Here is a 12,376-nt window from a genome sequence, read left to right as displayed (position 1 = left end):
TGTTCTTATTAAGGTTAAATTCCTCTCTTTTGGGCCTTGTGTGAGAGTTGGGAGCCATAGAAGTGGGTACGACATGCCGAACCCAAAGACTTCCCCTCACACAAACCACCCCAATTGTGAAGGCCCATTTGCTCGATTTGAATGATCGTACTAGGTTAATTAAACTAGTTTAACCTAATAAAATTGATTAGCAACATAATTAATTTCATTTATTTTGAAATTAATTTAAGAAAAATATAGTTTAAGGAATTTTATATTCTAAGCTAAACTATATGTATTTTCTTGTATTTAATTAAATATAGAATTATAACCATCTAGATTCTTTCTGGAACTTAATTTAAATTTTTCATTAAATATTCCTATTTAAGTTGATATTTAGTTATCTTCAACTAACCAACTTAAATCTGAATATCTTTTGAATTTCAAATTTCAAAATTAAGTTGAGGAATTTTAGGCATTGGTTATTAAGATTCTTTAGATATTTTTTAAGTTAATATCTTTTCGAATATTAACTTAAAATGGAATATTTTCAAATTAAGTGGTTACAACTTAATTTTTGATATTTAATTAAATTTAAATTTGAAAAATATTTAAGTTCTAGATTTTTTCTAATACAACTTAAATTAGATATTTTTTCAAATTTTGTGGAAAAGATACTTAGTCAAATAAGATATTTTCTAGATAGTTATTTCTAGACTACATATTATTTCTAATATTAAATAGGAAATATTATAAATTGTGAAATTAATTATTTATTAATTAATTTTGGTACAATTTATTTTAAGTATATTTTTCCTAGTATTAAACTAGAGATTAATAATTAAGCCTTCTCTACACTTAATTATTTATTTCTTGAATTTAATACATTTAATTAATTTGAAAATTAAATATCTAAGTTGATTTTTATCATCATACTTAAATATTTCTTTTTCATGACATTTAATTAAATAGAAAGTTATTTTTAGTTGAAATTTATTTTTTCAACTAAATTTAAATAATTTTCAAAGTATATTTTTTCTTTATTTTATTAATCAATTTTCGAAATTGCATTTCTTAAATGCTAGAATTTCGAATTTTATCTTGAAAAATAGATTAAGTTGTAAATTAATTATTTATTTTAATTAATTCTTGGATCAACTTAAGTCAATGATTTTTTCATTTATTGATTAATTTAAAATAAATTAAATTAAAGTATATTATTAGAAATTGAATTAATTAGTCAAAGAAAAATCTAGATAGATGATATTTTTGCTTGAAGTATTTTTGTAGTGTATTTAATTAAATAGAAAATTAATATTTAAGTTGATTTTCATCATCATACTTAAATATTTGAAATTTTTCTTATATATTTAATTAAATAGGAAAATTATATTTTTTGTTTTAAATTAATTTTATTAATTAATTTTGGGCCAACATTAAATTAGAATAATTTTTCCAGGATTAATTTTTTATTTTAACATGCATTTTCGAAAATTGTATTCTTAAATACTTTAATTTTTCGAAATGCAATATATATTTATAGAAAATTAAATTTGAGTTGTAAATTAATTTATATTAATTTTGTAACAACTTAAATTGAATATTTTTCTAAATATTTATTGGAAATTATTACTAAGATGGAAATAATTCATATTATTTTTATATCCATCTAAGTAAAATTTATAAATATTAAATTAAAATTTATATTTAGAATTTTTCATTCTAAATTGGAAATTTTAAATAAATATATATTTAAAATAAATAAATTAAATAAAGAGAATCAAAGAAAATACAACTCACTTTAAATAATGAGCTTGATTATTATTAAGATATTCGATCTCCATTGTTGGTCTTACAAAAGTTAAATGTTTTCAATATAACCTCGAGACGCTAGACTTCGTCCCCCTATGGATGGTTATTCGTTGAACGCATTTAACACCGTAAGATTTCATTTGATAAGTGTTTTGTAAGTTTTCGTCTCTATTAGACTCTCCCTACGGTGACTACTTAGAGATAAACTTATGAAACATGAAACAATGGTAGAGGCTCATGAAATGAGAATAACCTTGACTCTCGCCTACCGGGACAACGTTGGATTCTTATTTTGATCGAATAAAAGGTTGCTAGAATGGTTTCTATTTTGGATGAGCTGACAACTCTATTCAATAAATGATGCTTTGACTCTCGCCTACCGGGACACTGTATCAGTTTGTTGAAAACCTTGGAAATTATTAAGGATTGTATGTTTTAGTATTTTCACTAGTCATTCCTACTTGCTATATGTTTATAATTTCTGAATTGTGTATGAATTTATATTGAACCATGTTATTTTCTGTTATTAAGTTGTAGTTTAATTTCGAATCTTCATTGTTGGTCTAACATGTTTGTTTTTCTAATGAGATAAATCCCTAATGGATTTTCACCATTAGACATACATAATAGTGTAAGATCTCGAAAGATAAGTATTGTATGTGCGACATCTAACTGTTCATCAATTGATGACACCTTAGACTAGTATTTTTACAATATGAAACAAGAAGATTACATAAATAAGATTACTTTGTCTTTCACTAATCGAAGCATCGTTGGATTCTTATTTATAAACGAAATTATCCTAATTCCTCTTAGCTTATTCATTCGAATTAGCTTCAAAACATATCATTGGATGAATGGTCTATAAATCATTTCATGTCATTATATTTTCTCTTAAGAAATTAAATGACGCATATGATTATAATCCCGAAATTCTATTCCCAATTGATATAAATCCTCAATCTTAGAAATCTCCTACTTGTATGGGCAAATCTGACTTAGAGTTTGTATTAGTAGTGGTGGTCCAAGAAAGAATTACTCATTATATTTGGTTGAATTTAAGTCTTTGACTTTAATTTTAGAATCCAAACAGAAATTTTCTTATATTTCTAATTCGAGATACAATACAGTTACACTTTCTCAAGTGTTTAATATCCATCTTTTATTAATGGATTCAAACTGTATGGAATATGAGTTAGGTATTCTGTGACCAGGATCCACTTGCACTATTCTAAGAACTCTTTGATGTAACTAAACCTATGTCATCAAAAGACACTACCACATTTTTTTTAATCTATGGCATTTGTATCTTGTTCATAGTGAACTTGACATGATCAATCTCTGCAAAGAGTTAATATGCCTATATCCACTGAAAGTAGTTCATCTCATTCGCAGATGGATGTACATTCAGGGGTGGATATGAGTTTTTCGTTGTATTCTTAAAACGATAACTCTAGATTATACCTTTTAGCAAAGAAATTTGAAATGTTTGAAAAATTTCATTAATTTCTAGCAATGGTTAAAACCATTAAGGTAAGTGGTTAAAGATCTTGCGAACTGATAGGGGTGGAGAAATAGTTAGTTGATATGCAGTTCAAAGATCATTAAATTGATTTTTGAATTATATCCAAACTTACCTCCCCAGAAATTTCGAGTTGCATGTTGATGATTAGTTACTAGTCGTTGCCTAATTCCTTCTATGGTAATACAATTTCAGAATGATGTAATGGTTGTATACTTAATGTAAATCATTACTAGATTCATGGATGACCTAATCAAAATCTTAAGAAAAGCTAGAACCATTAACCATGGTTTGTTAGCTATTCTAAGTGATTAGGGGTGGACCATCCCATTGTCAATAGATAAGAAAGTGTTTGTTCAAACAAATACTACTTTTCTAAGAAAATGACTAAGTCTGAAAAACAAGTAGCAAATAAAGGAGATATTTAATTCTTGATTCCAAAAGTGTTCTATCATCTTATATAACATATGATGATCCCACTGCCTCTGTTGTCTTGTCACAACCGAAGAGATCAATACCATTTAGTTTTCTTCGACATAATTCACGGTACCTTGTCGTAGTGGGAGAGTTTCTAGGAACTCACCTTCTTATGACTTGGGAGACACTAGTGATTAAAATCCATTGTGAGTTTAAACAAGTAATGGATTGTCAAGATAAGAAACTAAGAAGAAAGCCAATAGAACTATGGTTTAATCCATTCACAAGGAGTAACCTAAAGTTTTCTATTACAAGGACATCAAAGGAAATATTCGTTTATAAGTCTATTCAATGGACTTAACAAACTTCCTGTTCCTAGTATTATAGGTTTGAGTTTATCTAAACCTATGGCTTGTGGTATACCTGGTAATTACTTACTCTAATGCAAGCAACTTATTTTAGTAAGATCTTTGAAACATTTTCTTTCTAATGGCAATCTATAGAAGCTTCACAACTTCTTAGGTATAGATTTTATTTATCTAAGGAAAAGTCTCAACTATTCCAGAAAAGATAAAGCCATGAAATAATTTCTTATATCAACAGTGAGAGGTCTTAGATATGCTTTTGTATGCCTTAGACCAGACACATGCTGTTGAGTGGGAGTAATGAGTAGGTATCAGATTAATCCAGGAGAAGAACATTGGAAGACAATCAAGTAAATCCTAAGATAAAGAAGAGGAACTATATGTTAGTCTATAAGGGTGTGTTTAAAACTCTTAGACTACACCATATCAGATTTCGAAATTTGCCTTTGTGCTAGTAAATCTTTCTGATAAGATGGTGATTACTCTGGGGTGGAATAGTGATTTTGGAGAAGTGTAAAAACCTATCTGAAGTCTCTAGGTCTACCAGAGAGGGACTGAATGTTAAAGCTGCAGGAAAGGTACTTATTCAGTCTAAGGAAAGTTCTATACATCTTTGGCACCATTCCAAATTGCCTTAAACTACTAGTGTTAATTTCCTGATTAACCAAAAGTAGTTGCCAAAGGTATAGAATCCAGTATCCCAAGAGAGTAGACATATAGAGAGGAATTTCACATTATCAATGATTTTGTGATTAAAGGAAGAGTAATGGTGGAGAAAAGGTTGTGGTTAATTCAACCTTTCAGATCCTATTACGAGGAGTTTACTACTACTACACTTGATTTGTATATCAAGGTGTTGAGATTATTTGAAACGCACTTTTTGTTTTATATTAGTGCAAGTGGGAGTTTGTTGGGTTTTATGCCCTAAATAAAACTCATTTCAATATAATCAGATTTACTTATTAATATAGATCGGAATAACATTTAATGTTGCATGGTTCACATGATTTATTTCATGATTATATGTACATAATGTATAAATTCATACCGAAACCCTTTTCACATACTTGATCCTGTTTATTGTGCCGTCAACACATTGGAAAGTAAACATGACTATGTGAATAAAGTTTCCTAGATTTATCAAACACAAGGTTTTACTGATATGATAATCTACAACAAGAGTTTACTTGTATTTGGAGAAATACTATGTTCTTTCCAGAACATTGGTTAAAGTAAAGCTCAGGTTGGATGCATGGAGTATGCATCGGAAGGGACCGATATTGAACTTTGACTTAGATTTATTAAACTTACCGTAATATCTATTCAAGTCAATATCGCCTAGTTGATCCTAGATCAAATGATCTTAATCCTGATATGATTAGGCTCAATCTCGAGAGGCTATTCGTGTTCTTTGATTTGTTAGTTAAGCCTACTTTTAGGTCAGGGTGATACGTACATTTTGGGAACACTGTGAAAGGCAATTAAGTGGGAGCGCTATCATAAACATGGAATCTATAGCTTCTATCTGGCGAATAGTAAGCAAAGGATGATCTCCTTCGAGCTTGACCAAACGAACATAAATGGTGGAGTACTCATTTCACATAAGCTAAAATATCATTTATACGGGGTCAAGTGTTTTAAGGAATAAATACATTGTAGGGTGTAACGGTAATTTAATCCCTTTACAGTGTAGATCATTCATATAGAGGATCATTGATCACATTAGGATTATAACAATGGATAACTAATGATGTGTCTATATGGTGGAACATATAGAGCATTCTATATACTGAGAGTGCAATTCTAAGTTCTATGCGTGGATTCAACGAAGAATTAATAAGTTAGTGAATTTTAGTGCTAAATTCTTGATCTACTTATTGGAAGCTCGGTTATATAGACCCATGGTCCCCCCACTAGTTGAGATAATATTGCTTGTAAGACTCATGTAATTGGTTTTGATTAATCAATTATAATTCTCAAATTAGACTATGTCTTTTTGTGAATTTTTCACTAAGTAAGGGCGAAATTGTAAAGAAAGAGTTTATAGGGGCATATTTGTTAATTATGATACTTTGTATGGTTCAATTAATAAATATGATAAATGACAATATTATTTAATAATTATTTATAGTTATTAAATAGTTAGAATTGACATTTAAATGGTTGAATTAGAAAATTGGCGTTTTTGAGAAAATCAGATGCAGAAAAGATAAAACTACAAAATTGCAAAAAAGTGAGGCCCAAATCCACTAAGCATGGCCCAGCAACTTTTGTAGGCAATTTAATCTGATATTTTCATTATTTTAATGCCAAATAATTCAAGCCTAACCCTAGTGGAATGCTATAAATAGATAGTGAAGGCTTCAGGAAAATTACACTTAAAATTTTCTATTTTTCCTTCAGAGAAAAACCTGAGCCTTTCTCTCTCCCTATCTTTAGCTGCCACTTCTTCTTTCTTCTTCCTTAAATTTCGAAATTCTTAGTGTGAGTAGTGCCCACACACAGCAAGTGATACCTCAATCATAGTGAGGAAGATCGTGAAGAAAGATCATCAGCAAAGGAGATTCAGCATCAAGGATTCAGAGAAAGAGATCCAGGTTCAGATATTGATAATGTTCTGCTACAGAAAGGAATCAAGGACTAGATATCTGAACGGAAGGAGTCATATTATTCCGCTGCACCCAATGTAAGGTTTCCTAAACTTTATATGTGTTTATTTCATCGTTTTAGAAAGTTCATATTTAGGATGTTAATCAACATACTTGTGAGTAGATCTAAGATCCTGGTAAAATAAATTCCAACAGGGTCGTGGTCGACGGGGGTGAGGGTGGTGATCGGCGTTGGGGTTGACGTGGGTGGGTGAGGGTGGTTCGGGTGAGGGTGGGCGGTTGGGGTGAGATAGAGGGAGAGAGAGATGATGCAGAGAGAGTGAATATTGTGAGGGGGGTATTTTTGGGGTTTTGAAAAAAAAGGAATAGTTTTTTTAGGTTTTAAATTTTTGGTTTAGGGAAATTTTTTTTTGATTTTCTAAGTATAGAAAATCAAATTTCCCTATTATTATTAGTAGGTGAATTAGGATTTTTTTCGGGTAAATACCATTTTGGACCCTGTGTTTTGCAAAAGTTACAGATTGGACCCTGTGTTTTGTTAAATGACAAAATGGACTCTGTATTTTCTAAAATAGTAAAAATATGACCCTGAGCTTAATTTTTTAACAACTTTTTTTTTAATACAACCAACTTGAAGACAATGCTTAATACGAATAGATACAAAAAATGTAAACAATTTTGTCATATCACTTTTAGATCGAATTATAATTAAACTTTATTTTGACAAAAAATCAATTCAGGGTCCTATTTGTACTATTTTAGAAAATACAGGGTCCATTTTGTCATTTAACAAAACACAAGGTCCAATTGGTAACTTTTGTAAAATAGGGAGTCCAAAATGGTATTTACCCGATTTTTTTCCCACTAAATTATGTTTTTAAATTTTTAAAACCGTTCAAAATTCTTTCGAAAGTAATTTTATTCTGCAATTGGAGCTTATCAATAGAAATGAATTCATTTAGATAGGTGGCTTCGAGTAAGAAGTTCCCATCAAAGTTTGTTATGATTATTTAAGTACTATAGTTGAATGTAATGATTTTTTTACTGAATTCAGTTTATTTTAATTAACAAGTGATTGATGTAGATAGAAGTTCGAAAGCATAATTACTATTTAGTACATTTCAAAATTTGAAAATACTATTTTTTTTTTTAGTGTAGCGTAATGGTTTTTACATATTAGCTTAATAGCTTAAAGGTCTTGGGTTCGAAGCCATGACCTCTCTCTTTTTCCCATCCCTCTCTCTCTCTTTGAAAACACTATTTAGTAAAAGGATAATTATATAAAGTATTATTTTTTTTGTAAAAAAAAATTATATTTTTATGTTTAAAGATTTTTTTTTTACATTTTTATAATTTTTTATAAAAATAATAAAAAAATTATATAAAAGTAACATAAAAATAATATTTAAATAACATTAACAAAAAAAAATAACATACAAATAACAAAAAATTAACGATAAATTAATAAAAATACAACATAAAAAAATTTATATATTTTTTTAAATAAAATTATAAAAATATTTAAAATTTCAAAGTATTTTATAATTTTTTTTTGTTGTTTGTATGTAAATGTGAAATAATCTCTTTGACAAATAGACAATCGTTATATTAGCTATTCCTTAGTTAAATTGAACGAAATTAACTAATTCAACAATCTTAATATTTTAGAAATTTTTTAAATAATTGTTAGTACATATCAAAGTTGATTGAAAAGAAAATTTAATTAGCTTTATTATTATCATTATGGTTTGAAGTACGTGCATTCTATGTACTTTTGAAATTCTCATAAAAAATTAGTTATGGAGCTGAATAGTGTAGCCAAGGCTTTGCGCCATTGTGGTCGAGTTGGGGCCTTCAATCCAGGAAAGGTACTTCATTCCCATTTGTTCAAACTTGGCATGTTTAACGATATGTTCCTTGCTAATAACTTGATTTCAATGTATATGAAATTTAAATTTTTGAAAGATGCACGGAAGGTGTTTGATGAAATGCCTGTTAAGAATATTGTTACATGGACCACTATGGTTTCTGCCTATGCTGATTGTGGAACACCCCGCGAAGCACTCGGGTTGTACACTCGTATGTTGGACTCCAAATCTGACATACCGAACGGTTTCATGTACTCTGCTGTGCTCAAAGCTTGTGGGCTTTTGGGTGACCTGAAGTTTGGTAAAATGATACATGAAGGAATATGTAATGATGGGTTGGAGTCTGACACTGTTTTGATGAATACCCTTTTGGATATGTATGTTAAATGTGGAAGTTTGAGTAATGCCAAGGCGGTTTTTGATGAGATTTTGTTTGCGAATTCAACTACTTGGAATACTATTATTTCAGGTTATAGTAAGTCTGGTTTAATGAATGAAGCAGTGGATTTATTTCAACGAATGCCCGAACCTAATGTTGTTTCTTGGAACAGCATCATTGCTGGTTTTGCAGATAAGGGTAGTCTGCGTGCTTCTGAGTTCTTGCACGAAATGCACCGAGAAGGTTTTAAACTCGATGGATTTACATTCCCGTGTGCTCTTAAAACTTGTGGCCGTCATGGTCTGTTAGAATTTGGAGAACAGATACACTGTTATGTCATCAGGTCTGGTTTTGAGTCTGGTAGGTTCACTGTATCAGCTCTGGTTGATATGTATTCCGATTGCAATAAATTAATTTCAGCGAAAAAGCTTTTTAAGCAGTACTCTAGCTGTAATTCTTCTATATGTGATAACTTAGCTCTTTGGAATTCAATGCTCTCTGGATATGTTGTTAATATGCATAACAAAACAGCTTTAGATTTAGTTTCAATTGTTCATAGGTCTGGTGCAGTGATGGACTCTTACACTTTCAGTGCTGCTTTGAAGGCCTGTATCAATTTGCTCAACTCAAGACTTGGGCTACAAGTCCATGGTTTGGTTGTAACTTCTGGGCATGAGTTTGATCATGTTGTTGGAAGTGTTCTTGTAGACCTTTATGCAAGAGTTGGGAAGATTAACCATGCCTTACAATTGTTTCATATACTTCCTAAAAAAGATATTGTAGCCTGGTCTGGTTTGATCACAGGGTGTTCTAAAATGGGGTTTAGTGAGTTAGCTTTGTCACTTTTCCGAAATATGCATAATTTGAATCTTGAAGTAGATCAGTTTGTTGTTTCAAGTATTCTCAAAGTTTGCTCCACCTTAACTTCTCTTAGAAATGGCAAACAAATTCATGCTTTCTGCACCAAGAAAGGATATGACCATGAGGGAGTTGTGATCACTTCTCTAATAGATATGTACACGAAATGCGGTGAGATTGAGGATGGACTAGCTTTGTTTGAAAGCACAACAGATCGCGATACTGTATGTTGGACGGGGATAATTGTTGGGTGTGGCCAAAATGGAAGAGCCAAAGAAGCTATTCAATATTTCCACGAGATGAGAGAGTCGGGAATGAAGCCGAATGAAATCACCTACCTCTGTGTACTTTCAGCCTGTAGACATGCTGGTCTTGTTAAAGAAGCACAGGCCATTTTTAGCTCAATGAAACTTGAGTATGGACTAGAACCTCTATTAGAGCATTATAACTGCATGATTGATCTTCTTAGTCAAGCTGGGTGTTTTAAAGAGGCAGAGAAGTTAATCGCCGACATGCCATGTGAGGCTAACGAAACCATATGGAGATCCTTGCTCGGGGCTTGTGGAACTTATAAAAATGCTGAACTGCTTAATGTTATTGATAAAAATATTCTTGCAACCTTACCTGAAGATTCTTCTACTTATGTAACACTTTCAAATGTTTATGCTGAGCTTGGTATGTGGGATAGTTTATGCAAAGCTAGAAAAACTGCCAAAGAAGTAGGATCTAAGGAAGCCGGAAAAAGTTGGATTGAGATAACTAGTTGAGAAATGCTTTCTACATGGCAGTTTCTGTTATGCTTTGTCTATTCAATTCAAATGGTGCAGCCATAGAGATAAATGACTGGATTCTTTAAATCGGTACCATGGCAAACATCGCGAGAAAGTTCAATCCGGTATTCTCTCTGGCTCGTTCTTGAGGTTAACAATTTTTGATCTTGCCAAGGTAGTGGTAACCAACTTTTGTGCTCAAGTTTTGCACTCATTGTTTTATCTTTTATCTACAACCATTTTATTTATTCACCATTTCTAAGTGCAGGTCCTTTTCTCCATTGTAACAAATCATGATTCTCTGCAGACTCAAGTGTGAGTTGCCAGATGAAAAACAAATGCAAAGAGTTCTCATAACAGAACAAAACATTTTCTATACCGCTGTGAATTTAGGGGTGTTCATTGGACCATATCCAATGTTTTTAGGCCTATCCAGATTCGATTCAATTATATATTGGATGTTGGATTTTACCATTCGATCCGATCTAATTAATTTCAGTCATTAAATCGATTAGATCGGTTCTATCCGTTAGATGTATTATATATATATATATTTATTAGTTTAATTTGGTTCTATTCAATATTTTAGACATAGTATTTTTTGGATCGAATCGGATTCATCAAATATTTTAAGTCCAGTATGTATTGAATTAGATTGGATCCATCTCATTCAAGAAAAAGAGAGTAAAATTTTAATGTTAATTTTTATATATACATATATATTTTACGTATAACAATATAAAATCTAATTACTCATCCAAATTAAATGAAAATACTAATTAGTTTGATTGGATGTTGGATGTATTGGATTTTTGGATATCCCATCTAACATCCGATCCAATCTAATTGGATATTAAAAAATTACATTCAATTTGATCCGATCACAATTAGATATCCAATGTTTGGCGGTCGGTTATAATTGGATCAGTCGGTTGTCATTAGATTTGATCGATTTATGCATATCCCTTGCTGTGATGGGGAATTGGAGTTACGAGATGAAGAAAGGGAATGATGTACAAAATAACTTCAAATTTAGGTGTATGTATGGAAACTTCTCCTGCAGGATTGGTATGTGACTGTTATCTCTTGTATCTCAAAGTATTATTAATCAGCTTTTTTTGCCACTTCCATTCTGCTACTCCTATCAAATTAACAATAAATTTTCCATGACTGTTTTTCTTTTTTGCTTTCAAGACCTTGTAGTTACTCACACTACTGTTTTTCTTCATTTTCAGATATTAATCATTAATAAGGTGACCACACTAATACACTTTGCTGCTCTAAGATCTCAATTCATCTCTACTAGAATTACTACACTAATACATGGAAGATGGTTAGTTATTTCTTTTCTAAATAATAATACTTATAATTAGATTGGAGATGTATAAATTGGGGAAATTTTGAGAAATTTATATTTTCTCATTACATATATTTTTAGAGAAAGGCTAAAAGGTATCAGTGGTGTCTCTTAAATGTGTCATATTGTTATTGGTGTCACCTATAAATGATGCTAACTTTAGTGAAAAATCTCAAATAAGACTTAGTTTATTTTTGAATTTTAATTGATTTATTAAATCAATTAATTGAATTAACAGGATGATATCATCCCGAATAATATGGGGACCATGGACTTATGTAATCAAACTCTCAATAAGTAAATCTAAAATTTCTTGAGTAAATTTTCTCCTGACTCCACTATAGATTTAAAATTATACTCTTGATTACATAGAACGCTATATATATCTAATATAGATACGCTATAATTTATTCATTGTTTCAATCAATGATCCTCTATAG

The 12,376-nt window shown here is 30.5% G+C and overlaps 1 protein-coding gene across 2 annotated transcripts; it reads left to right on the top strand.

Moving 5' to 3' along the window:
* Positions 1 to 8,305: 8,305 nt before the first annotated feature.
* LOC133031932 (pentatricopeptide repeat-containing protein At4g08210) lies at positions 8,306 to 11,155 on the top strand. 2 transcript variants are annotated; one of them, XM_061105717.1, is made up of 3 exons: positions 8,306 to 8,572; positions 8,670 to 10,754; positions 10,848 to 11,155. In XM_061105717.1, exon 2 carries the CDS (start codon positions 8,693 to 8,695, stop codon positions 10,574 to 10,576), a length of 1,884 nt encoding a protein of 627 aa, XP_060961700.1. In that variant the 5' UTR covers positions 8,306 to 8,572; positions 8,670 to 8,692; the 3' UTR covers positions 10,577 to 10,754; positions 10,848 to 11,155. The 2 variants fall into 2 exon arrangements, with proteins under 2 accessions (XP_060961700.1, XP_060961699.1); XM_061105716.1 differs by having other exon boundaries at positions 8,306 to 10,754.
* The last annotated feature ends 1,221 nt before the right edge of the window (positions 11,156 to 12,376 follow it).

This window comes from Cannabis sativa, chromosome X, assembly GCF_029168945.1.
Source record: "Cannabis sativa cultivar Pink pepper isolate KNU-18-1 chromosome X, ASM2916894v1, whole genome shotgun sequence".
In the NCBI taxonomy this organism is placed as follows: domain Eukaryota; kingdom Viridiplantae; phylum Streptophyta; class Magnoliopsida; order Rosales; family Cannabaceae; genus Cannabis; species Cannabis sativa.
Note: the sequence above shows the minus strand (reverse complement) of the source record. Positions and strands in the feature narration are given on the sequence as shown.

Bases quoted from the DNA above. Each gene is read 5' to 3' on its own strand.
- LOC133031932 (XM_061105716.1), top strand. From the start codon at position 8,504: ATGGAGCTGAATAGTGTAGCCAAGGCTTTGCGCCATTGTGGTCGAGTT.